At 45.4% G+C, this 27,199-nt stretch overlaps 1 protein-coding gene across 1 annotated transcript in view; it reads right to left on the bottom strand.

Moving 5' to 3' along the window:
- The window catches only part of MCM7 (minichromosome maintenance complex component 7), a 52,824-nt gene that overhangs the window by 1,535 nt on the left and 24,090 nt on the right, over positions 1-27,199 (bottom strand). Inside the window, exons 8-13 of the mRNA XM_062512149.1 lie at positions 14,143-14,257; positions 7,927-8,058; positions 7,137-7,220; positions 6,055-6,448; positions 5,038-5,121; positions 3,990-4,152 (exon numbers count right to left, since the gene is read on the bottom strand). Coding sequence (XP_062368133.1) covers positions 3,990-4,152; positions 5,038-5,121; positions 6,055-6,448; positions 7,137-7,220; positions 7,927-8,058; positions 14,143-14,257 — 972 coding nt within the window. The remainder of the gene's footprint in view (positions 1-3,989; positions 4,153-5,037; positions 5,122-6,054; positions 6,449-7,136; positions 7,221-7,926; positions 8,059-14,142; positions 14,258-27,199) is intronic.

Here is a 27,199-nt window from a genome sequence, read left to right as displayed (position 1 = left end):
AAATACCCAAAAATCGGCACAAAAATACCCAAAAATCGACAGAAAAATACCCGAAAATCGGCAGAAAAATACCCAAAATCGACATAAAAATACCCAAAAATCGGCAGAAAAATACCCGAAAATCGACATAAAAATACCCAAAAATCGACATAAAAATACCCAAAAATCGGCATAAAAATACCCAAAAATCGACATAAAAATACCCAAAATCGACATAAAAATACCCAAAAATCGACATTAAAATACCCGAAAATCGACATAAAAATACCCAAAAATCGAATGAAAAATACCCAAAAATCGACATAAAAATACCCAAAAATCGGCATAAAAATACCCAAAAATCGGCAGAAAAATACCCAAAATCGGCACAAAAATACCCAAAAATCGACATAAAAATACCCAAAAATTGGCAGAAAAATACCCGAAAATCGGCAGAAAAATACCCAAAAATTGACATAAAAATACCCAAAAATCGACATAAAAATACCCAAAAATCGACATAAAAATACCCAAAAATCGACAGAAAAATACCCAAAAATCGGCATAAAAATACCCAAAATCGACATAAAAATACCCAAAAATCAGCATAAAAATACCCAAAATCGACATAAAAATACCCAAAAATCGGCAGAAAAATACCCAAAAATCGGCATAAAAATAACCAAAAATCGGCATAAAAATACCCAAAATCGACATAAAAATACCCAAAAATCGGCATAAAAATACCCAAAAATCGGCAGAAAAATACCCAAAAATCGGCAGAAAAATACCCAAAAATCGACAGAAAAATACCCAAAAATCGACAGTAAAATACCCAAAAATCGGCAGAAAAATACCCAAAAATCGACATAAAAATACCCAAAAATCGGCACAAAAATACCCAAAAATCGACAGAAAAATACCCAAAAATCGGCAGAAAAATACCCAAAAATTGACATAAAAATACCCAAAAATCGGCAGAAAAATACCCGAAAATCGACATAAAAATACCCGAAAATCGACATAAAAATACCCAAAAATCGACATAAAAATACCCAAAAATCGGCATAAAAATACCCAAAAATTGACATAAAAATACCCAAAAATCGACAGAAAAATACCCAAAAATCGACAGAAAAATACCCAAAAATCGACAGAAAAATACCCAAAAATCGACATAAAAATACCCAAAAATCGGCATAAAAATACCCAAAAATCGGCATAAAAATACCCAAAAATCGACATAAAAATACCCAAAAATCGGCATAAAAATACCCAAAAATCGACATAAAAATACCCAAAAATCGGCATAAAAATACCCAAAAATCGGCATAAAAATACCCAAAAATCGACATAAAAATACCCAAAAATCGGCATAAAAATACCCAAAAATCGACATAAAAATACCCAAAAATCGGCAGAAAAATACCCAAAAATCGACATAAAAATACCCAAAAATCGGCAGAAAAATAAGACAAAAATTAAAAACGGAAAATAAAATGAAAAGAGACAAAATAAAATGAAACTAAGCCCAAAAAAAAGAGACAAATGAAAATGGACAAGTTCGGCACCAAAAAAATAAAATAAAACAAAATCGGCACAAAAGAAAAAAAAAACAAAATTGGCAGCGAAAGTAAAATAAAAATATTCAAAATTGGCAGCAGAAATAAAATAAAAATAAAATAAAAATAATCAAAATTGGCAGCAGAAATAAAATAAAAATAAAATTAAAAAATTCAAAATTGGCAGCAGAAATAAAATAAAAATAAAATAAAAATATTCAAAATTGGCAGCAGAAATAAAATAAAAATAAAATAAAAATAATCAAAATTGGCAGCAGAAATAAAATAAAAATAAAATAAAAATATTCAAAATTGGCAGCAGAAATAAAAATACTGAAAATAAAATAAAAATACTCGAAACTGGCAGCAGAAATAAAATAAAAATAAAATAAAAATAATCAAAATTGGCAGCAAAAATAAAATAAAATAAAAAAATTCAAAATTGGCAGCAAAAATAAAATAAAAATAAAATAAAAAAATTCAAAATTGGCAGCAGAAATAAAATAAAAATAAAATAAAAATAAAATAAAAATAAAATAAAAATAAAATAAAACCGAGATAAAATCGATACCAAAAAAGCCCAAAACCAGCCCCAAAATGACCCCAAACGGGCCCCGAATGAACTTTGGGATTTTTGGGTGGAATTTGGGCCCTTTTGGGTCCGTTCGGGGCCGGATTTTGGGTGAAACTGGGGCGGATTTTGGGGCCATTTCGGGGAAATTTGGGGCCAGCAGGGTCCTGGAAGATGCATAAAAAAAACCAAGAGCCATCCCTGGGTTTGGGACTTGGGGGTAACTGGTCTGTACTGGTGCATACTGGTCCGTACTGGTCCGTACTGGTCCGTACTGGTCCATACTGGTCCTTACTGGTCCGTACTGGGACACTGACCAGGGCCGTGGCCAGTCTCAGGATGGCCAGCAGGGTCCTGGCAGATGTGTAGAGCCCCCTGAACCATTGGGTCACTGGTGACGGACACTGATAGACACTGATGGACACTGATGGACACTGGTCCACACTGGTCCGTACTGGTCCATACTGGTCCATACTGGGACACTGACCAGAGCCGTGGCCAGTCTCAGGATGGCCAGCAGGGTCCTGGCAGATGTGTAGAGCCCCCTGAACCATTGGGTCACTGGTGACGGACACTGATGGACACTGATGGACACTGATGGACACTGGTCCACACTGGTCCATACTGGTCCATACTGGTCCGTACTGGGACACTGACCAGAGCCGTGGCCAGTCTCAGGATGGCCAGCAGGGTCCTGGCAGATGTGTAGAGCCCCCTGAACCATTGGGTCACTGCTGATGGACACTGATGGACACTGATGGACACTGATGGACACTGATGGACACTGGTCCATACTGGTCCGTACTGGTCCGTACTGGTCCATACTGGGACACTGACCAGAGCCGTGGCCAGTCTCAGGATGGCCAGCAGGGTCCTGGCAGATGTGTAGAGCCCCCTGAACCATTGGGTCACTGCTGATGGACACTGATGGACACTGATGGACACTGATGGACACTGGTCCACACTGGTCCATACTGGTCCATACTGGGACACTGACCAGAGCCGTGGCCAGTCTCAGGATGGCCAGCAGGGTCCTGGCAGATGTGTAGAGCCCCCTGAACCATTGGGTCACTGCTGATGGACACTGATGGACACTGATGGACACTGATGGACACTGATGGACACTGGTCCATACTGGTCCATACTGGTCCATACTGGTCCATACTGGTCCATACTGGGACACTGACCAGAGCCGTGGCCAGTCTCAGGATGGCCAGCAGGGTCCTGGCAGATGTGTAGAGCCCCCTGAACCATTGGGTCACTGGTGACGGACACTGATGGACACTGATGGACACTGATGGACACTGGTCCATACTGGTCCGTACTGGTCCATACTGGGACACTGACCAGAGCCGTGGCCAGTCTCAGGATGGCCAGCAGGGTCCTGGCAGATGTGTAGAGCCCCCTGAACCATTGGGTCACTGGTGACGGACACTGATGGACACTGATGGACACTGATGGACACTGGTCCATACTGGTCCATACTGGTCCGTACTGGGACACTGACCAGAGCCGTGGCCAGTCTCAGGATGGCCAGCAGGGTCCTGGCAGATGTGTAGAGCCCCCTGAACCATTGGGTCACTGCTGATGGACACTGATGGACACTGATAGACACTGATGGACACTGATGGACACTGGTCCATACTGGTCCATACTGGTCCATACTGGTCCATACTGGGACACTGACCAGAGCCGTGGCCAGTCTCAGGATGGCCAGCAGGGTCCTGGCAGATGTGTAGAGCCCCCTGAACCATTGGGTCACTGGTGACGGACACTGATGGACACTGATGGACACTGATGGACACTGATGGACACTGATGGACACTGGTCCGTACTGGTCCATACTGGTCCATACTGGTCCGTACTGGGACACTGACCAGAGCCGTGGCCAGTCTCAGGATGGCCAGCAGGGTCCTGGCAGATGTGTAGAGCCCGTCCCCCCGGCCCTCTCGCCGCAGCTCCACGTAGGCGGCCGTGACGAACTCGCCCAGGGCCTCGGGCAGCAGCGGCCGCCGGCGCCGGCAGGTGGCGATGTAGCGCCTGTTTTGGGGGCGGAAACGGAGATTTTGGGAAATAAAAAAAATAATTAAAAGTGAGGGGAGGTAAGGGGGGAGGGGAGGGAGGGGAATCCCGGGAGAATTTTGGGGAGATTCCAGGTGGAAAGGGGAAGGTTTTGGGGAAAAAGGGGAATTTTGGGGGGAGTTTTGGGGTGAGAATGGTGATTTTTTGGGGGGAGAATGGTGAATGCTGGGGTGAGAAATTTGGGGTGAGTTTCAAGGTGAGTTTTGGGGCGAGTTTTGGGGCGAGTTCGGCGAGTTTTGGGGCGAGTTTTGGGGTGAGTTTTGGGGTGAGTTTTGGGGTGAGTTTTGGGGTGAGTTTTGGGGCGAGTTTTGGGGCGAGTTCAGCGAGTTTTGGGGTGAGTTTTGGGGTGAGTTTTGGGGGTGAGTTTTGGGGTGAGAAAGCTGAGTTTTGGGGTGAGTTTTGGGGCGAGTTTTGGGGTGAGTTTTGGGGCGAGTTTTGGGGTGAGTTTTGGGGCGAGTTCAGCGAGTTTTGGGGTGAGTTTTGGGGTGAGTTTTGGGGTGAGTTTTGGGGTGAGTTTTGGGGTGAGTTTTGGGGCGAGTTTTGGGGCGAGTTTTGGGGTGAGAAAGGTGAGTTTTGGGTGAGTTTTGGGGTGAGTTTTGGGGCGAGTTTTGGGGTGAGTTTTGGGGCGAGTTTTGGGGTGAGTTTTGGGGTGAGAAAGGTGAGTTTTGGGTGAGTTTTGGGGTGAGTTTTGGGGTGAGTTTTGGGGTGAGTTTTGGGGTGAGAAAGGTGAGTTTTGGGTGAGTTTTGGGGTGAGTTTTGGGGTGAGTTTTGGGGTGAGTTTTGGGGCGAGTTTTGGGGTGAGTTTTGGGGCGAATTCAGCGAGTTTTGGCGCCCCTCACGCACCGCATGAGTTTCATGTCCAGCGGCCGGAAGGAGCTCGGCGGCTCCCGGCTGTGCCGGTGAACGAACGTGATGTGCTGGGCCAGCCTGGAACGGGGCAAAAACGCCGGAATTCGGGAAAAGGCCACGGTTCGGGGATCTCTTCAACCCAACCCAACCCAACTCAACCAACCCAACTCAACCCAACCGAACTCAACCCAACTCAACCAACCCAAAACAACCCAACACAACCCAACCCAATCCAACTCAACCCAACTCAACCCAACCCAATCCAACTCAACCCAACTCAACCAACCCAAAACAACCCAACACAACCCAACCCAATCCAACTCAACCCAACTCAACCAACCCAACTCAACACAACTCAACCCAACCCAACTCAACCCAACTCAACCAACCCAAAACAACCCAACCCAACCCAACTCAACCAACCCAACACAACCCAACCCAATCCAACTCAACCCAACTCATCCAACCCAATCCAACTCAACCCAACTCAATCAACCCAACCCAATCCAACTCAACCCAACTCAACCAACCCAAAACAACCCAACTCAACCCAACCCAATCAACCCAACCCAATCCAACTCAACCCAACTCAACCAACCCAACACAACCCAACCTAACTCAATCAACTAAACCAAACCAACCCAAATCAACCCAACCAAACTCAACCCAACCCAACTCAACCAACCCAAAACAACCCAACCCAACCCAACCCAACTCAACCAACCCAAAACAACTCAACCCAACCCAACACAACTCAACCCAACTCAACCCAGCCCCACACAACTCAACCCAGCCCAACTCAACCCAACAGAACCCAACCCAATCCAACCAAATTCAACACAAACGGAACCAAAGACTCTTCCATTGATCCCCAGACTCTTCCATTGATCTGAAACCCAACCCAACCCAACTCAACCCAACGACTCTTCCACATATCCAAGACTTTCTGTGACCCAACCCAACAACTCCTCCACTGACCCCAAGACCCTTCCCCAGCCCTGCCGCTCTCACCGCAGGTCCCGGTCTCGCTGCGGCCGATCCTGGAGCAGCCAGAGGAGATCGAACCGCGACAGCAGCGCCGCCGGCAGCTGCAGGTTGTACTCCAGGCTGCGCCGCGGGTCGTAACGCCCCGAGGCCGGGTTGGCGGCGGCCAGGACGGCGCAGCGGGCGTTGAGGGTGGCCATGACGCCGGCCTTGGCCACGGCCACGCTCTGCTGCTCCAGCGCCTCGTGCACGGCCACGCGGTCGCTGTCGAGCATCTTGTCGAACTCGTCGATGCAGCAGACGCCGCGGTCGGCCAAGACCAGGGACCCGCCCTCCAGGGTGAGCTCCCCGCTCTGGGGGTCCCGCAGGACGGCGGCCGTGAGCCCCACCCCCGAGGAGCCGCGGCCTGTGGTGTACTGGCCTGGGGGGAATGGGGGGAAAATTGGAAAAAAAAGGGGGAAAAAAGGGGGGAGGGTGAGGAAATGGGCAGAAAATGGGGGGGGCGGGAATGGGGGAAAAATGGGGAGGAAATCGGGGGAAAATGGGGAGGAAATCGGGGGAAAATGGGGAGGAAATCGGGGGAAAATGGGGAAAATCGGAGAAATGGGAAAAGGGGGGAAAGGTAAAAAAATGGGGGAAGATGGTGAGGAAGAGGAGAGAGAAAGGGGAAAAAAGAGGAGGAAGAGGAAGTAGAGGAGGACGAGGAGGAGCAGAAGGAGGAGGAGGAAGAGGATGAGGAGAGGGAAGAAGAGGAGGATGAGGAGGAAGAGAAGGATGAGGATGAGGAGGAGGAAGAGGATGAGGAGAGGGAAGAAGAGGAGGATGAGGAGGAAGAGAAGGATGAGGATGAGGAGGAGGAGGAGGAGGAAGAGGATGAGGAGAGGGAAAGAGAGGAGGATGAGGAGGAAGAGAAGGATGAGGATGAGGAGGAGGAACAGGATGAGGAGAGGGAAGAAGAGGAGGATGAGGAGGAAGAGAAGGATGAGGATGAGGAGGAGGAGGAGGAGGAAGAGGATGAGGAGAGGGAAAGAGAGGAGGATGAGGAGGAAGAGAAGGATGAGGATGAGGAGGAGGAGGAGGAGGAGGAGGAAGAGGAAGGCCGCACTCACTGCGCGGCGCCAGGCGGTCGATGTAGGTGAGCAGCTGGGACTTGGCCACGCCCGGGTCCCCCATCAGACAGATGTTGATGTTCCCTGGGGGGGGGGGGGGGGGAACATCTGGATTTAGGGCAGGAAAGGAGGAAAACGGATCCACGCGGGGCTGTGCTCCCAGGGTTCCCCTGAGGCTTTTCTGGGAATTTTTCTGGGAATTTTTCCCCAGGATTTTTCCAGGATATTTTTGCCCAGGATTTTTCCGGGATATTTTTCCCCAGGATATTTTTCCCCAGGATTTTTCCGGGATGTTTTTCCCCAGGATATTTTTCCATAGGATTTTTCCGGGATATTTTCCCCAGGATTTTTCCGGGATATTTTTGCCCAGGATTTTTCCGGGATATTTTTCCCCAGGATATTTTTCCCCAGGATTTTTCCGGGATGTTTTTCCCCAGGATATTTTTCCATAGGATTTTTCCGGGATGTTTTTCCCCAGGATATTTTTCCATAGGATTTTTCCAGGATATTTTTCCCCAGGATTTTTCCGGGATATTCTGGGTTCACCCCTGATCCTCATCCCCAGGGGGCTGCGCTCCCAGGATTCCCCTGAGGCTTTTCTGGGAATTTTTCTGGGATTTTTTCCCCAGGATTTTTCCGGGATATTTTTCCCCAGGATATTTTTCCATAGGATTTTTCCGGGATATTTTTCCCCAGGATTTTTCCGGGATATTTTTCCCCAGGATATTTTTCCATAGGATTTTTCCGGGATATTTTTCCATAGGATTTTTCCGGGATACTCGGGGCTCACCCCTGATCCTCATCCCCGGGGGGCTGCGCTCCACGCCCCCCACCAGCAGCAGCAGCAGAGATTTCTTCACGTCCTCGTGGCCGAAAATCTCGGGGGCGATGGAGGCAGCGAGCTTCCCATAGAAATCCTCCTCTGGTAATTAATGATGGTAATTAGTCATTAATGACTGATAATTAACGGTTCATCAGCGGTAATTAACAATTAATGATGGTAATTAGTCATTAACGACTGATAATTAATGGTTCATCAGCGGTAATTAACAATTAATGATCGATAATTAGTCATTAATGACTGATAATTAATGGTTCATTAGCTGTAATTAACAATTAATGATGGTAATTAATCATTAATGACTGATAATTAATGGTTCATCAGCGGTAATTAACAATTAATGATCGATAATTAGTCATTAATGACTGATAATTAATGGTTCATCAGCGGTAATTAACAATTAATGATCGATAATTAGTCATTAATGACTGATAATTAATGGTTCATTAGCGGTAATTAACAATTAATGATGGTAATTAGTCATTAATGACTGATAATTAACGGTTCATCAGCGGTAATTAACAATTAATGATCGGTAATTAGTCATTAATGACTGATAATTAACGGTTCATCAGCGGTAATTAACAATTAATGATGGTAATTAGTCATTAATGACTGATAATTAATGGTTCATCAGCTGTAATTAACAATTAATGATGGTAATTAGTCATTAATGACTGATAATTAATGGTTCATTAGCTGTAATTAACAATTAATGATGGTAATTAGTCATTAATGACTGATAATTAATGGTTCATCAGCGGTAATTAACAATTAATGATCGATAATTAGTCATTAATGACTGATAATTAATGGTTCATTAGCTGTAATTAACAATTAATGATGGTAATTAGTCATTAATGACTGATAATTAATGGTTCATCAGCGGTAATTAACAATTAATGATCGATAATTAGTCATTAATGACTGATAATTAATGGTTCATTAGCGGTAATTAACAATTAATGATGGTAATTAGTCATTAATGACTGATAATTAATGGTTCATCAGCGGTAATTAACAATTAATGATGGTAATTAGTCATTAATGACTGATAATTAATGGTTCATCAGCAGTAATTAACAATTAATGATCGATAATTAGTCATTAATGACTGATAATTAATGGTTCATCAGCGGTAATTAACAATTAATGATGGTAATTAGTCATTAATGACTGATAATTAACGGTTCATTAGCGGTAATTAACAATTAATGATCGATAATTAGTCATTAATGACTGATAATTAATGGTTCATTAGCGGTAATTAACAATTAATGATGGTAATTAGTCATTAATGACTGATAATTAATGGTTCATTAGCGGTAATTAACAATTAATGATCGATAATTAGTCATTAATGACTGATAATTAATGGTTCATCAGCGGTAATTAACAATTAATGATCGATAATTAGTCATTAATGACTGATAATTAATGGTTCATCAGCGGTAATTAACAATTAATGATCGATAATTAGTCATTAATGACTGATAATTAATGGTTCATTAGCGGTAATTAACAATTAATGATCGATAATTAGTCATTAATGACTGATAATTAATGGTTCATCAGCGGTAATTAACAATTAATGATCGATAATTAGTCATTAATGACTGATAATTAATGGTTCATCAGCGGTAATTAACAATTAATGATCGATAATTAGTCATTAATGACTGATAATTAATGGTTCATTAGTGGTAATTAATTAATGATGGTAATTAGTCATTAATGACTGATAATTAATGGTTCATCAGCGGTAATTAACAATAATTGATCGATAATTAGTCATTAATGACTGATAATTAATGGTTCATTAGCGGTAATTAACAATTAATGATCGATAATTAGTCATTAATGACTGATAATTAATGGTTCATCAGCGGTAATTAACAATTAATGATCGATAATTAGTCATTAATGACTGATAATTAATGGTTCATTAGCGGTAATTAACAATTAATGATCGATAATTAGTCATTAATGACTGATAATTAACGGTTCATCAGCGGTAATTAACAATTAATGATCGATAATTAGTCATTAATGACTGATAATTAATGGTTCATTAGCGGTAATTAACAATTAATGATCGATAATTAGTCATTAATGACTGATAATTAATGGTTCATTAGCGGTAATTAACAATTAATGATCGATAATTAGTCATTAATGACTGATAATTAATGGTTCATCAGCGGTAATTAACAATTAATGATCGATAATTAGTCATTAATGACTGATAATTAATGGTTCATCAGCGGTAATTAACAATTAATGATGGTAATTAGTCATTAATGACTGATAATTAATGGTTCATCAGCGGTAATTAACAATTAATGATGGTAATTAGTCATTAATGACTGATAATTAATGGTTCATCAGCGGTAATTAACAATTAATGATCGATAATTAGTCATTAATGACTGATAATTAATGGTTCATTAGCTGTAATTAACAATTAATGATGGTAATTAGTCATTAATGACTGATAATTAATGGTTCATCAGCGGTAATTAACAATTAATGATCGATAATTAGTCATTAATGACTGATAATTAATGGTTCATCAGCGGTAATTAACAATTAATGATCGATAATTAGTCATTAATGACTGATAATTAATGGTTCATTAGCGGTAATTAACAATTAATGATCGATAATTAGTCATTAATGACTGATAATTAATGGTTCATCAGCGGTAATTAACAATTAATGATCGATAATTAGTCATTAATGACTGATAATTAATGGTTCATTAGTGGTAATTAATTAATGATGGTAATTAGTCATTAATGACTGATAATTAATGGTTCATCAGCGGTAATTAACAATAATTGATCGATAATTAGTCATTAATGACTGATAATTAATGGTTCATTAGCGGTAATTAACAATTAATGATCGATAATTAGTCATTAATGACTGATAATTAATGGTTCATCAGCGGTAATTAACAATTAATGATCGATAATTAGTCATTAATGACTGATAATTAATGGTTCATTAGCGGTAATTAACAATTAATGATCGATAATTAGTCATTAATGACTGATAATTAACGGTTCATCAGCGGTAATTAACAATTAATGATCGATAATTAGTCATTAATGACTGATAATTAATGGTTCATTAGCGGTAATTAACAATTAATGATCGATAATTAGTCATTAATGACTGATAATTAATGGTTCATTAGCGGTAATTAACAATTAATGATCGATAATTAGTCATTAATGACTGATAATTAATGGTTCATCAGCGGTAATTAACAATTAATGATCGATAATTAGTCATTAATGACTGATAATTAATGGTTCATCAGCGGTAATTAACAATTAATGATGGTAATTAATCATTAATGACTGATAATTAATGGTTCATCAGCGGTAATTAACAATTAATGATCGATAATTAGTCATTAATGACTGATAATTAATGGTTCATTAGCGGTAATTAACAATTAATGATCGATAATTAGTCATTAATGACTGATAATTAATGGTTCATTAGCGGTAATTAACAATTAATGATCGATAATTAGTCATTAATGACTGATAATTAATGGTTCATTAGCGGTAATTAACAATTAATGATCGATAATTAGTCATTAATGACTGATAATTAATGGTTCATTAGCGGTAATTAACAATTAATGATCGATAATTAGTCATTAATGACTGATAATTAACGGTTCATCAGCGGTAATTAACAATTAATGATGGTAATTAGTCATTAATGACTGATAATTAATGGTTCATCAGCGGTAATTAACAATTAATGATCGATAATTAGTCATTAATGACTGATAATTAATGGTTCATTAGCTGTAATTAACAATTAATGATGGTAATTAGTCATTAATGACTGATAATTAATGGTTCATCAGCGGTAATTAACAATTAATGATGGTAATTAGTCATTAATGACTGATAATTAATGGTTCATTAGCTGTAATTAACAATTAATGATGGATAATTAGTCATTAATGACTGATAATTAATGGTTCATTAGCGGTAATTAACAATTAATGATGGTAATTAGTCATTAATGACTGATAATTAATGGTTCATCAGCGGTAATTAACAATTAATGATGGTAATTAGTCATTAATGACTGATAATTAATGGTTCATCAGCGGTAATTAACAATTAATGATGGTAATTAGTCATTAATGACTGATAATTAATGGTTCATTAGCTGTAATTAACAATTAATGATCGATAATTAGTCATTAATGACTGATAATTAATGGTTCATTAGCGGTAATTAACAATTAATGATCGATAATTAGTCATTAATGACTGATAATTAATGGTTCATTAGCGGTAATTAACAATTAATGATGGTAATTAGTCATTAATGACTGATAATTAATGGTTCATCAGCGGTAATTAACAATTAATGATGGATAATTAGTCATTAATGACTGATAATTAATGGTTCATTAGCGGTAATTAACAATTAATGATCGATAATTAGTCATTAATGACTGATAATTAATGGTTCATTAGCGGTAATTAACAATTAATGATGGTAATTAGTCATTAATGACTGATAATTAATGGTTCATCAGCGGTAATTAACAATTAATGATCGATAATTAGTCATTAATGACTGATAATTAACGGTTCATCAGCGGTAATTAACAATTAATGATCGATAATTAGTCATTAATGACTGATAATTAATGGTTCATCAGCGGTAATTAATTAATGATCGATAATTAGTCATTAATAACTCAATTCTCCCCATTTTTTTCCCCAAAATCCCCATTTTTTCCCCATTTCCCACCCCAAAATCCCCCTTTTTTTCCCTATTTTTGTCCCAAAATTCCCATTTTTCTCCCCAAAATTCCTTTTTTTCCCCATTTTTTCCCCAAAATCCCCATTTCCCCCCATTTTTCTCTCCAAAATCCCCATTTCTCCCCCATTTTTCCCTCCAAAATCCCCTTTTTTCCCCATTTTATTCCCAAAATGTGTTTTTCCCCAAAAAAATCCCCATTTTTCCCCCCCAAATCCCCCTTTTTTTCCAAAATCCCTTTTTTTCCCCATTTTTTTCCCAAAATCTCTGTTTTTTCCCCCCAAATCCCCATTTCCACCCCCAAAATCCCCATTTTATCCCCCCAAATCCCCATTTTTTTCCCAAAATCCCCGTTTTTCCCCATTTTTTTTCCCAAAATCTCTGTTTTTCCCCCCAAATCCCCATTTCCCCCCCCAAAATCCCCATTTTTATCCAAAAATCCCCTTTTTTTCCCCATTTTTGTCCCAAAATCCCCATTTTTCTCCCCAAAATCCCCCTTTTTCCCCATTTTTTCCCCATAATCCCCATTTTCCCCCCATTTTCCCCCCCAAAATCCCCATTTTCCCCCCATTTTTTTCCCCCAAAATCCCCATTTTTCCCCACATTTTCCCCCCAAATCCCCTTTTTTTCCCCATTTTGGTCCCAAAATCCCCATTTTCCCCCTATTTTTGTCCCATTTTCCCCCCATTTTTGTCCCATTTTCCCCACATTTTCCCCCCAAAATCCCCATTTTCCCCCCATTTTTTTCCCCCCCATTTTCCCCCCAAAATCCCCATTTTCCCCCCATTTTTTCCCCAAAATCCCCATTTTTCCCCACATTTTCCCCCCAAAATCCCCTTTTTTTCCCCATTTTTTTCCCCAAAATCCCCATTTTTCCCCACATTTTCCCCCCAAATCCCCTTTTTTTCCCCATTTTGGTCCCAAAATCCCCATTTTCCCCCCATTTTTGTCCCATTTTCCCCCCATTTTTGTCCCATTTTCCCCACATTTTCCCCCCAAAATCCCCATTTTCCCCCCATTTTTTTCCCCCCCATTTTCCCCCCAAAATCCCCATTTTCCCCCCATTTTTTCCCCAAAATCCCCATTTTTCCCCACATTTTCCCCCCAAAATCCCCTTTTTTTCCTTATTTTTTTCCCCAAAATCCCCATTTTTCCCCACATTTTCCCCCCAAAATCCCCTTTTTTTCCCCATTTTTTTCCCCAAAATCCCCTTTTTTTCCCCATTTTGGTCCCAAAATCCCCATTTTCCCCCCATTTTTTTCCCCAAAATCCCCATTTCTTCCCCCATTTTTTTCCCCCCATTTCCCCCCCGTTTTTTCCCAAAATCCCCGTTTTTCTCCCCAAACCTCTCACCTGTGCCCGTGATCTCCTGCAGCTCCTCGGGGCTCAGCTCCCCTCCCCCCTCCTCCTCCTCCTCGCTCTTGTTCACCTTGGCCAGGTGATGACCCTCGAGGAAGGTCTCGGACAGCAGCCCCTGCGCTCGGGGCAAGAAACCGGGATTTTGGGAAAAAATTGGGATTTTGGGAGAAAATTGGGGATTTTAGGGGGGAAAAAACGGGGATTTTGGGAGAAAATTGGGGATGGGGGAGGAAAAAAACGGGGATTTTGGGAAAAAATTGGGGATTTTAGGGGGGAAAAAAAAACGGGGATTTTGGGAAAAAATTGGGATTTTAGGGGGGAAAAATTTGGGATTTTGGGAGAAAATTGGAGATGGGGAGGAAAAAAACGGGGATTTTGGGAAAAAATTGGGGATTTTAGGGGGGAAAAAACGGGGATTTTGGGAGAAAATTGGGGATGGGGGAGGGAAAAAACCGGAGATTTTGGGAAAAAATTGGGGATGGGGGAGGAAAAAAAAACCGGAGATTTTGGGAAAAAATTGGGGATGGGGGAGGAAAAAAAACGGGGATTTTGGGAAAAAATTGGGGATTTTAGGGGGGAAAAAAAAAACGGGGATTTTGGGAAAAAATTGGGGATGGAGGAGGAAAAAAACGGGGATTTTGGGAGAAAATTGGGGATGGGGGAGGGAAAAAATTGGGATTTTGGGAGAAAATTGGGGATGGGGAGGAAAAAAATTGGGATTTTGGGAGAAAATTGGGGATGGGGGAGGGAAAAAATTGGGATTTTGGGAAAAAATTGGGGATGGGGAGGGAAAAAAATTGGGATTTTGGGAAAAAATTGGGGATTTTAGGGGGGAAAAAAAAAAACAGGGATTTTGGGAGAAAATTGGGGATGGGGAGGAAAAAAACGGAGATTTTGGGAAAAAATTGGGGATTTTAGGGGGGGAAAAAAACGGGGATTTTGGGAAAAAATTGGGGATTTTAGGGGGGAAAAAACAGGGATTTTGGGAAAAAATTGGGGATGGGGGAGGGAAAAAACCGGAGATTTTGGGAAAAAATTGGGGATGGGGAGGAAAAAAATGGAGATTTTGGGAAAAAATTGGGGATTTTAGGGGGGGAAAAAAATTGGGATTTTGGGAAAAAATTGGGATTTTAGGGGGGAAAAATTTGGGATTTTGGGAGAAAATTGGAGATGGGGAGGAAAAAAACGGGGATTTTGGGAAAAAATTGGGGATTTTAGGGGGGGGAAAAAACGGGGATTTTGGGAAAAAATTGGGGATGGGGGAGGGAAAAAACCGGAGATTTTGGGAAAAAATTGGGGATGGGGGAGGGAAAAAATTGGGATTTTGGGAGAAAATTGGGGATGGGGAGGAAAAAAATTGGGATTTTGGGAGAAAATTGGGGATGGGGGAGGGAAAAAATTGGGATTTTGGGAGAAAATTGGGGATGGGGAGGAAAAAAAATGGGATTTTGGGAAAAAATTGGGGATGGGGGAGGGAAAAAATTGGGATTTTGGGAAAAAATTGGGGATTTTAGGGGGGAAAAAACGGGGATTTTGGGAGAAAATTGGGGATGGGGGAGGAAAAAAAACGGGGATTTTGGGAAAAAATTGGGGATTTTAGGGGGGAAAAAAAAACTGGGGATTTTGGGAAAAAATTGGGGATTTTAGGGGGGAAAAAAAAAACGGGGATTTTGGGAAAAAATTGGGGATGGGGAGGAAAAAAATTGGGATTTTGGGAGCAAATTGGGGATGGGGAGGAAAAAAATTGGGATTTTGGGAGAAAATTGGGGATGGGGGAGGGAAAAAAATTGGGATTTTGGGAGAAAATTGGGGATTTTAGGGGGGGAAAAAATTGGGATTTTGGGAGAAAATTGGGGATGGGGAGGAAAAAAATGGAGATTTTGGGAAAAAATTGGGGATTTTAGGGGGGGGAAAAAACCGGGATTTTGGGAAAAAATTGGGGATGGGGGAGGAAAAAAAAACCGGAGATTTTGGGAAAAAATTGGGGATGGGGGAGGAAAAAAAACGGGGATTTTGGGAAAAAATTGGGGATTTTAGGGGGGAAAAAAAAAACGGGGATTTTGGGAAAAAATTGGGGATGGAGGAGGAAAAAAACGGGGATTTTGGGAGAAAATTGGGGATGGGGGAGGGAAAAAATTGGGATTTTGGGAGAAAATTGGGGATGGGGAGGAAAAAAATTGGGATTTTGGGAGAAAATTGGGGATGGGGGAGGGAAAAAATTTGGATTTTGGGAAAAAATTGGGGATTTTAGGGGGGAAAAAAATGGGATTTTGGGAAAAAATTTTGGATGGGGGAGGAAAAAAATTGGGATTTTGGGAGAAAATTGGGGATGGGGGAGGGAAAAAATTGGGATTTTGGGAGAAAATTGGGGATGGGGGAGGAAAAAAATTGGGATTTTGGGAGAAAATTGGGGATGGGGGAGGGAAAAAAATTGGGATTTTGGGAAAAAATTGGGGATGGGGGAGGGAAAAAATTGGGATTTTGGGAGAAAATTGGGGATGGGGAGGAAAAAAATTGGGATTTTGGGAGAAAATTGGGGATTTTAGGGGGGGAAAAAATTGGGATTTTGGGAGAAAATTGGGGATTTTAGGGGGGAAATTGGCATTTTTGGGCAAAACAACAACAACAACAAAAAAAAGGTGATTTTGGGGTAGAAAATCTGGTGAGATTTTGGGGTGCCAGGTGAGGGTTTTGGGGTCCCAGGTGAGGATTTTGGGGGTCCCAGGTGAGGTTTTGGGGGTCCCAGGTGAGGGTTTGGGGGTCCCAGGTGAGGGTTTTGGGGGTCCCAGGTGAGGTTTTGGGGGTCCCAGGTGAGGTTTTGGGGTCCCAGGTGAGGGTTTTGGGGGTCCCAGGTGAGGTTTTGGGGGTCCCAGGTGAGGTTTTGGGGTCCCAGGTGAGGGTTTGGGGGTCCCAGGTGAGGTTTTGGGGTCCCAGGTGAGGTTTGGGGGTCCCAGATGAGGGTTTTGGGGGTCCCAGGTGAGGGTTTGGGGTCCCAGGTGAGGGTTTTGGGGGTCCCAGGTGAGGTTTTGGGGGTCCCAGGTGAGGGTTTGGGGGTCCCAGGTGCACTCTGTGACTCACCTGGGTCACCTGCCTGAAGCCAGCTCTCAGCAGGGGCAGGAAGGGGAGCTCTGGGAGACCCCAGGTGAGGTTTTGGGGGTCCCAGGTGAGGGTTTGGGGGTCCCAGGTGAGGGTTTGGGGTCCCAGGTGAGGGTTTGGGGGTCCCAGGTGAGGTTTTGGGGGTCCCAGGTGAGGGTTTGGGGTCCCAGGTGAGGGTTTTGGGGGTCCCAGGTGAGGTTTTGGGGTCCCAGGTGCACTCTGTGACTCACCTGGGTCACCTGCCTGAAGCCAGCTCTCAGCAGGGGCAGGAAGGGGAGCTCTGGGAGACCCCAGGTGAGGGTTTGGGGGTCCCAGGTGAGGTTTTGGGGTCCCAGGTGAGGTTTTGGGGGTCCCAGGTGAGGGTTTGGGGTCCCAGGTGAGGTTTGGGGGTCCCAGGTGAGGTTTTGGGGTCCCAGGTGAGGTTTGGGGGTCCCAGGTGAGGTTTTGGGGGTCCCAGGTGAGGTTTTGGGGTCCCAGGTGAGGGTTTGGGGGTCCCAGGTGAGGGTTTTGGGGGTCCCAGGTGAGGGTTTGGGGTCCCAGGTGCACTCTGTGACTCACCTGGGTCACCTGCCTGAAGCCAGCTCTCAGCAGGGGCAGGAAGGGGAGCTCTGGGAGACCCCAGGTGAGGTTTTGGGCGTCCCAGGTGAGGGTTTGGGGTCCCAGGTGAGGTTTGGGGGTCCCAGGTGAGGGTTTGGGGTCCCAGGTGAGGTTTTGGGGGTCCCAGGTGAGGTTTTGGGGTCCCAGGTGCACTCTGTGACTCACCTGGGTCACCTGCCTGAAGCCAGCTCTCAGCAGGGGCAGGAAGGGGAGCTCTGGGAGACCCCAGGTGAGGTTTTGGGGTCCCAGGTGAGGTTTGGGGGTCCCAGGTGAGGTTTTGGGGGTCCCAGGTGAGGTTTGGGGGTCCCAGGTGAGGTTTTGGGGGTCCCAGGTGAGGGTTTGGGGTCCCAGGTGAGGTTTTGGGGGTCCCAGGTGAGGGTTTGGGGTCCCAGGTGAGGTTTGGGGGTCCCAGGTGAGGGTTTGGGGTCCCAGGTGAGGGTTTGGGGTCCCAGGTGAGGTTTTGGGGTCCCAGGTGCACTCTGTGACTCACCTGGGTCACCTGCCTGAAGCCAGCTCTCAGCAGGGGCAGGAAGGGGAGCTCTGGGAGACCCCAGGTGAGGGTTTGGGGTCCCAGGTGAGGGTTTTGGGGTCCCAGGTGAGGGTTTGGGGGTCCCAGGTGAGGGTTTTGGGGGTCCCAGGTGAGGTTTTGGGGTCCCAGGTGCACTCTGTGACTCACCTGGGTCACCTGCCTGAAGCCAGCTCTCAGCAGGGGCAGGAAGGGGAGCTCTGGGAGACCCCAGGTGAGGTTTGGGGGTCCCAGGTGAGGTTTTGGGGGTCCCAGGTGAGGTTTTGGGGGTCCCAGGTGAGGGTTTGGGGTCCCAGGTGAGGTTTTGGGGTCCCAGGTGAGGGTTTGGGGGTCCCAGGTGAGGGTTTGGGGTCCCAGGTGCACTCTGTGACTCACCTGGGTCACCTGCCTGAAGCCAGCTCTTAGCAGGGGCAGGAAGGGGAGCTCTGGGAGACCCCAGGTGAGGTTTGGGGGTCCCAGGTGAGGTTTTGGGGGTCCCAGGTGAGGGTTTGGGGTCCCAGGTGAGGTTTGGGGGTCCCAGGTGAGGTTTGGGGGTCCCAGGTGAGGCTTTGGGGTCCCAGGTGAGGTTTTGGGGTCCCAGGTGCACTCTGTGACTCACCTGGGTCACCTGCCTGAAGCCAGCTCTCAGCAGGGGCAGGAAGGGGAGCTCTGGGAGACCCCAGGTGAGGTTTGGGGGTCCCAGGTGAGGGTTTGGGGTCCCAGGTGCGGTTTGGGGTCCCAGGTGAGGGTTTGGGGGTCCCAGGTGAGGGTTTGGGGTCCCAGGTGCACTCTGTGACTCACCTGGGTCACCTGCCTGAAGCCAGCTCTCAGCAGGGGCAGGAAGGTTCCCGTCACCTTGACGTGGTCCCCGGGCTGGGCCTGCCGCGTGTTGGCCCCGCTCAGGTGCAGCGCCAGCGAGCGAGGCAGGTGCCCCACGGGGACCTGGTCAGACTGCGGGGACGGGCGCGCAGGTGAGCGCCTGCGCACACCTGGGCACGTTTTGGGGATGTTTTGGGGACCTTACAGTGAATTTTGGGGACTTTTCGGGCATTTTGGGACATTTTCAGGTTGTTTTGGGGACATTTAAGTCAATTTTGGGGATTTTTTTTGGAGATTTGGGGATATTTTGGGGCATTTTCAGGTTGTTTTGGGGACATTTAAGTCAATTTTGGGGATTTTTTGGGAAATTTGGGGAGATTTTGGGGCATTTTCAGGTTGTTTTGGGGACATTTAAGTCAATTTTGGGGATTTTTTGGGAAATTTGGGGAGATTTTGGGGCATTTTCAGGTTGTTTTGGGGACATTTAAGTCAATTTTGGGAATTTTTTTGGAAATTTGGGGAGATTTTGGGGCATTTTCAGGTTGTTTTGGGGACATTTAAGTCAATTTTGGGGATTTTTTTGGAAATTTGGGGATATTTTGGGACATTTTCAGGTTGTTTTGGGGACATTTAAGTCAATTTTGGGGATTTTTTGGGAAATCTGGGGAGATTTTGGGGCATTTTCAGGTTGTTTTGGGGACATTTAAGTCAATTTTGGGGATTTTTTGGGAAATTTGGGGAGATTTTGGGGCATTTTCAGGTTGTTTTGGGGACATTTAAGTCAATTTTGGGGATTTTTTGGGAAATTTGGGGATATTTTGGGGCATTTTCAGGTTGTTTTGGGGACATTTAAGTCAATTTTGGGGATTTTTTTGGACACTTGGGACCATTTTGGGGGACACTGAAGTGAATTTTGGGGACTTTTTGGGCATTTGGGGACGTTTTGGGGAGATTTTGGGGCATTTTCAGGTTGTTTTGGGGACATTTAAGTCAATTTTGGGGATTTTTCGGGAAATTTGGGGAGATTTTGGGGTATTTTCAGGTTGTTTTGGGGACATTTAAGTCAATTTTGGGGATTTTTTTGGAAATTTGGGGACATTTTGGGGCATTTTCAGGTTGTTTTGGGGACATTTAAGTCAATTTTGGGGATTTTTTGGGGCATCTGGGGTCATTTGGGGATATTCTGAGGATATTTTGGGGACACTGAAGTTAATTTTGGGGACTTTTCTGCATTTGGGGACATTTTTGAGACATTTTGGAGATATTTTAGGGTATTTAAGACAATTTGGGGGCAACTTTGGAACAATTTTGGGACGTTTTCGGGGCATTTCGAGACAGTTTGGGGAAATTTGAAGCAAATTTTGGGGATATTTGACAAAATTCCGAGGCATTCTTGGACATTTCCGAAATATTTTGGGACACCAGAGGACATTAAAGCAAATTCCAGGAAGATTTGAGGACGTTTAGGGCCATTTGAGACAATTTTGGGACGTTTCAGAACCATCGAGGTCATTTTTGAAGGCCCCGGATGCCATCTTGAATCCAAATTTGAAGGAATTTTTGAGGATTTTGGAGTTTCCGGAAGGAATTTTTTAGGATTTTGGGGTGTCCCGTCAGGAATTTTGGGGTCCCAGCCTCATTCAGGAGCTCCTGAACCCAAAATTCCTAAAACTTGATGGACTTGGAGCCAATTTTAGGGCCCTGGCCTCCATTTTACAGGCCCCAGTGGCCATTTTGGAACCATTCCTGAGGGGATTTTGGGGTTTCCTGAGGGAATTTTTTAGGATTTTGGGGTGTCCCGTCAGGAATTTTGGGGTCCTCGCCTCCTTCAGGAGCTCCTGAACCCAAAATTCCCAAAACTTGATGGACTTGGAGCCAATTTTAGGGCCCTGGCTGCCATTTTACAAGCCCCAGTGGCCATTTTGGAACCATTCCTGAGGGGATTTTGGAATTTCCTGAGGGAATTTTTTAGGATTTTGGGGTGTCCCGTCAGGAATTTTGGGGTCCCTCCCTCGCTCAGGAGCTCCTGAACCCAAAATTCCCAAAACTTGATGGACTTGGAGCCAATTTTAGGGCCCTGGCCTCCATTTTACAAGCCCCGGTGGCCATTTTGGAACCATTCCTGAGGGGATTTAGGAATTTCCTGAGGGAATTTTTTAGGATTTTGGGGTGTCCCGTCAGGAATTTTGGGGTCCTCGCCTCATTCAGGAGCTCCTGAACCCAAAATTCCCAAAACTTGATGGACTTGGAGCCAATTTTAGGGCCCTGGCCTCCATTTTACAAGCCCCGGTGGCCATTTTGGAACCATTCCTGAGGGGATTTAGGAATTTCCTGAGGGAATTTTTTAGGATTTTGGGGTGTCCCGTCAGGAATTTTGGGGTCCCTCCCTCGCTCAGGAGCTCCTGAACCCAAAATTCCCAAAACTTGATGGACTTGGAGCCAATTTTAGGGCCCTGGCCTCCATTTTACAGGCCCTGGCCGCCATTTTGGAGACATTCCTGAGAGGATTTTGGAGTTTCCTGAGGGAATTTTTAGGATTTTGGGGTGTCCCGTCAGGAATTTTGGGGTCCCTCCCTCGCTCAGGAGCTCCTGAACCCAAAATTCCTAAAACTTGATGGACTTGGAGCCAATTTTAGGGCCCTGGCTGCCATTTTACAAGCCCCGGTGGCCATTTTGGAGACATTCCTGAGGGGATTTTGGAGTTTCCTGAGGGAATTTTTTAGGATTTTGGGGTGTCCCGTCAGGAATTTTGGGGTCCCTCCCTCGCTCAGGAGCTCCTGAACCCAAAATTCCCAAAACTTGATAGACTTGGAGCCAATTTTAGGGCCCTGGCCTCCATTTTACAGGCCCCAGTGGCCATTTTGGAACCATTCCTGAGGGGATTTTGGAATTTCCTGAGGGAATTTTTAGGATTTTGGGGTGTCCCGTCAGGAATTTTGGGGTCCCCGCCTCATTCAGGAGCTCCTGAACCCAAAATTCCCAAAACTTGATGGACTTGGAGCCAATTTTAGGGCCCTGGCCTCCATTTTACAGGCCCTGGCCGCCATTTTGGAGACATTCCTGAGAGGATTTTGGAGTTTCCTGAGGGAATTTTTTAGGATTTTGGGGTGTCCCGTCAGGAATTTTGGGGTCCCTCCCTCGCTCAGGAGCTCCTGAACCCAAAATTCCTAAAACTTGATGGACTTGGAGCCAATTTTAGGGCCCTGGCCTCCATTTTACAGACCCCGGTGGCCATTTTGGAACCATTCCTGAGGGGATTTTGGAATTTCCTGAGGGAATTTTTTAGGATTTTGGGGTGTCCCGTCAGGAATTTTGGGGTCCCTCCCTCGCTCAGGAGCTCCTGAACCCAAAATTCCCAAAACTTGATGGACTTGGAGCCAATTTTAGGGCCCTGGCTGCCATTTTACAAGCCCCGGTGGCCATTTTGGAGACATTCCTGAGGGGATTTTGGAATTTCCTGAGGGAATTTTTTAGGATTTTGGGGTGTCCCGTTAGGAATTTTGGGGTCCCTCCCTCGCTCAGGAGCTCCTGAACCCAAAATTCCCAAAACTTGATGGACTTGGAGCCAATTTTAGGGCCCTGGCCTCCATTTTACAGGCCCCGGCGGCCATTTTGGAGACATTCCTGAGGGGATTTTGGAGTTTCCTGAGGGAATTTTTAGGATTTTGGGGTGTCCCGTCAGGAATTTTGGGGTCCCTCCCTCGCTCAGGAGCTCCTGAACCCAAAATTCCCAAAACTTGATGGACTTGGAGCCAATTTTAGGGCCCTGGCCTCCATTTTACAGGCCCCGGTGGCCATTTTGGAGACATTCCTGAGGGGATTTTGGAGTTTCCTGAGGGAATTTTTTAGGATTTTGGGGTGTCCCGTCAGGAATTTTGGGGTCCCAGCTCATTCAGGAGCTCCTGAACCCAAAATTCCCAAAACTTGATGGACTTGGAGCCAATTTTAGGGCCCTGGCTGCCATTTTACAAGCCCCGGTGGCCATTTTGGAGACATTCCTGAGGGGATTTTGGAATTTCCTGAGGGAATTTTTTAGGATTTTGGGGTGTCCCGTCAGGAATTTTGGGGTCCCCGCCTCATTCAGGAGCTCCTGAACCCAAAATTCCCAAAACTTGATGGACTTGGAGCCAATTTTAGGGCCCTGGCCTCCATTTTACAGGCCCCGGTGGCCATTTTGGAGACATTCCTGAGGGGATTTTGGAGTTTCCTGAGGGAATTTTTTAGGATTTTGGGGTGTCCCGTCAGGAATTTTGGGGTCCCAGCTCATTCAGGAGCTCCTGAACCCAAAATTCCCAAAACTTGATGGACTTGGAGCCAATTTTAGGGCCCTGGCTGCCATTTTACAAGCCCCGGTGGCCATTTTGGAGACATTCCTGAGGGGATTTTGGAATTTCCTGAGGGAATTTTTTAGGATTTTGGGGTGTCCCGTCAGGAATTTTGGGGTCCCCGCCTCATTCAGGAGCTCCTGAACCCAAAATTCCTAAAACTTGATGGACTTGGAGCCAATTTTAGGGCCCTGGCCTCCATTTTACAGGCCCTGGCCGCCATTTTGGAGACATTCCTGAGAGGATTTTGGAGTTTCCTGAGGGAATTTTTTAGGATTTTGGGGTGTCCCGTCAGGAATTTTGGGGTCCCTCCCTCGCTCAGGAGCTCCTGAACCCAAAATTCCTAAAACTTGATGGACTTGGAGCCAATTTTAGGGCCCTGGCCTCCATTTTACAGACCCCGGTGGCCATTTTGGAACCATTCCTGAGGGGATTTTGGAATTTCCTGAGGGAATTTTTTAGGATTTTGGGGTGTCCCGTCAGGAATTTTGGGGTCCCTCCCTCGCTCAGGAGCTCCTGAACCCAAAATTCCTAAAACTTGATGGACTTGGAGCCAATTTTAGGGCCCTGGCCTCCATTTTACAGACCCCGGTGGCCATTTTGGAACCATTCCTGAGGGGATTTTGGAATTTCCTGAGGGAATTTTTTAGGATTTTGGGGTGTCCCGTCAGGAATTTTGGGGTCCCTCCCTCGCTCAGGAGCTCCTGAACCCAAAATTCCCAAAACTTGATGGACTTGGAGCCAATTTTAGGGCCCTGGCCTCCATTTTACAGGCCCCGGTGGCCATTTTGGAACCATTCCTGAGGGGATTTTGGAATTTCCTGAGGGAATTTTTAGGATTTTGGGGTGTCCCGTCAGGAATTTTGGGGTCCCCGCCTCATTCAGGAGCTCCTGAACCCAAAATTCCCAAAACTTGATGGACTTGGAGCCAATTTTAGGGCCCTGGCTGCCATTTTACAAGCCCCGGTGGCCATTTTGGAGACATTCCTGAGGGGATTTTGGAGTTTCCTGAGGGAATTTTTTAGGATTTTGGGGTGTCCCGTCAGGAATTTTGGGGTCCCTCCCTCACTCACGTGTTCCTGGATGCGCAGTTCCTGGAATTTGGTGAATTTGGAGCCCCGGCTCTGCAGGTAGAGCCGTCCCCCCGAGCGGTTGGTTTGGCACTCCCGGCTCGGGCACAGCAGCAACGGTGTGAACGTCGGGCCCTCAATCTGGGGGAAAAAAACCCCAAAATCTCAGTGAATCCCCGCCAAAAAAATTCACCTGAATCCCAAAAATCTCAGAGAATCCCAAAATATTCCAACTCAACGCCCCAAGAAATCCCCCCAAGATCCCAAAAACTCCAAAGCCTCCCTCGGAAAAGGAGGGAAAATGGCGCCTTCAATCTGTGAGGGGAGACCCCAAAAATTCAGAGAATTCCCCCAAAAAAATCCACCTGAATCCCCAAAAAAATCCCACCTGAACCCTAAAAAATTTACCTGAACCCCAAAAGTTCCACCTGAACCCCAAAATAATCCCCAAGGTCCCAAAAAATCCTCTCCTGAGACCCCCAAGAGTGTCGGTTGGAAAAGGAGGGAAAATGGCGCCTTCGATCTGTGAGGGGAGACCCCAAAAATTCAGAGAATTCCCCCCAAAAAATCCCTCCCCAAACCCCTGAAATTCCTTAAAAATGCCTTCCCAGTATGAACCAGTTCGTCCCAGTCCATACCAGTATGAAAGGGAGGTCTCGGTCACAACCGTCAGTGACAATGAGACCCAAAAAACCTGAAAAAATCCCTTAAAAAACCCCTCGAAATGGTTCCAAACCCCTCCCAGTCTATCCCAGTCTATCCCAGTCCATCCCAGTCTATCCCAGTATGTCCCAGTCTATCCCAGTATGTCCCAGTACTGGCTGGGAGGTCTCGGCCCTGCACTGCTCACAGCTATAGGTGGCACTGAGACCCCAAAATCCCCCAAAAACCCTAAAAATTCCCTTAAAAAAAACCCTGGAAATGGTTCCAAACCCCTCCCAGTCTATCCCAGTCTATCCCAGTCTATCCCAGTATGTCCCAGTACCGGCTGGTAGGTCTCGGCCCCGCACTGGTCACAGCTGTAGGTGGCACTGAGACCCCAAAATCCCCCAAAAACCTTAAAAAATCCCTTAAAAAAACCCCTCGAAATGGTTCCAAACCCCTCCCAGTCTATCCCAGTATGTCCCAGTCTATCCCAGTATGTCCCAGTACCGGCTGGTAGGTCTCGGCCCCGCACTGGTCACAGCTGTAGGTGGCACTGAGATCCCAAAATCCCCCCAAAACCTTAAAAATTCCCTTAAAAAAAACCCTGGAAATGGTTCCAAACCCCTCCCAGTCTATCCCAGTCTATCCCAGTATGTCCCAGTACCGGCTGGTAGGTCTCGGCCCCGCACTGGTCACAGCTGTAAGTGGCACTGAGACCCCAAAATCCCCCAAAAACCTTAAAAAATCCCTTAAAAAACCCCTGGAAATGGTTCCAAACCCCTCCCAGTCCATCCCAGTATGTCCCAGTATGTCCCAGTACCGGCTGGTAGGTCTCGGCCCCGCACTGGTCACAGCTGTAGGTGGCACTGAGACCCCAAAATGCCCCAAAAACCTTAAAAAATCCCTTAAAAAACCCCTGGAAATGGTTCCAAACCCCTCCCAGTCCATCCCAGTCTATCCCAGTATGTCCCAGTATGTCCCAGTACCGGCTGGTAGGTCTCGGCCCCGCACTGGTCACAGCTGTAGGTGGCCACCCGCAGCAGGGGCCGCACGTCGCTGGCTCGGGTCACCACGCCCTGCACGGTCACCAGGGCCCCGATGCTGCCGGCCCGGAGCTCGCGGGGGGACAGAGCCTTGGAGCAGGACGGGGCACGGAAATAGAGCTCGCTTTTGGGGAGAAAAATGGGGATTTGGGGAAAAATGGGGGAGAAATGGGGATTGGGGGGGGAAATGGGGATTTGGGGAAAAATGGGGGAGAAATGGGGATGTGGGGGGGGGGGAAATGGGGGAGAAATGGGGATGTGGGGGGGGGGGAAAATGGGGATTTGGGGGAAAAATGGGGGAGAGATGGGGATGTGGTGGGGGGGAAATGGGGGAGAAATGGGGATTGGGGGGGGAAATGGGGATTTGGGGAAAAATGGGGGAGAAATGGGGATGTGGGGGGGGGAAATGGGGGAGAAATGGGGATGGGGGGGGGAGAAATGGGGATGGGGGGGGAGAAATGGGGATGGGGGGGGAGAAATGGGGGAGAAATGGGGATGTGGGGGGGGGGAAATGGGGGAGAAATGGGGATGTGGGGGGGGGAAATGGGGATGGGGGGGGGGAGAAATGGGGGAGAAATGGGGATGTGGGGGGGTAAAAAATGGGGATTTTGGGGGGAAATGGGGGAGAAATGGGGGATATTGGGGGGAAAAGGGGGAGAAAAGGGCATTTTGGGGAGAAAATGAGAGAAATAATGGGGAAAAAAAGGGGGATTTGGGGGGGAAAATGAGAGAAATAATGGGGGACGAAATGGGAGATTTTGGGGCAAGAAGGGGGAGAAAAATGGGGGATTTTGGGGAGAAGGAAATGGGGAATTTTAGGGGGAAAAAATGAGAGGAAAAAATGGACAAGAAGTGGGAGATTTTGGGGCAAGAAATGGGGAATTTTGGGGCAAGAAATGGGGGGTTTTGGGGCAAGAAATGGGGGAAAAATGGGGGATTTTGGAGAGAAGGAAATGG

This window comes from Cinclus cinclus, chromosome 34 (genome assembly GCF_963662255.1).
Source record: "Cinclus cinclus chromosome 34, bCinCin1.1, whole genome shotgun sequence".
Classification (NCBI taxonomy): Eukaryota; Metazoa; Chordata; class Aves; order Passeriformes; family Cinclidae; genus Cinclus; species Cinclus cinclus.
Note: the sequence above shows the minus strand (reverse complement) of the source record. Positions and strands in the feature narration are given on the sequence as shown.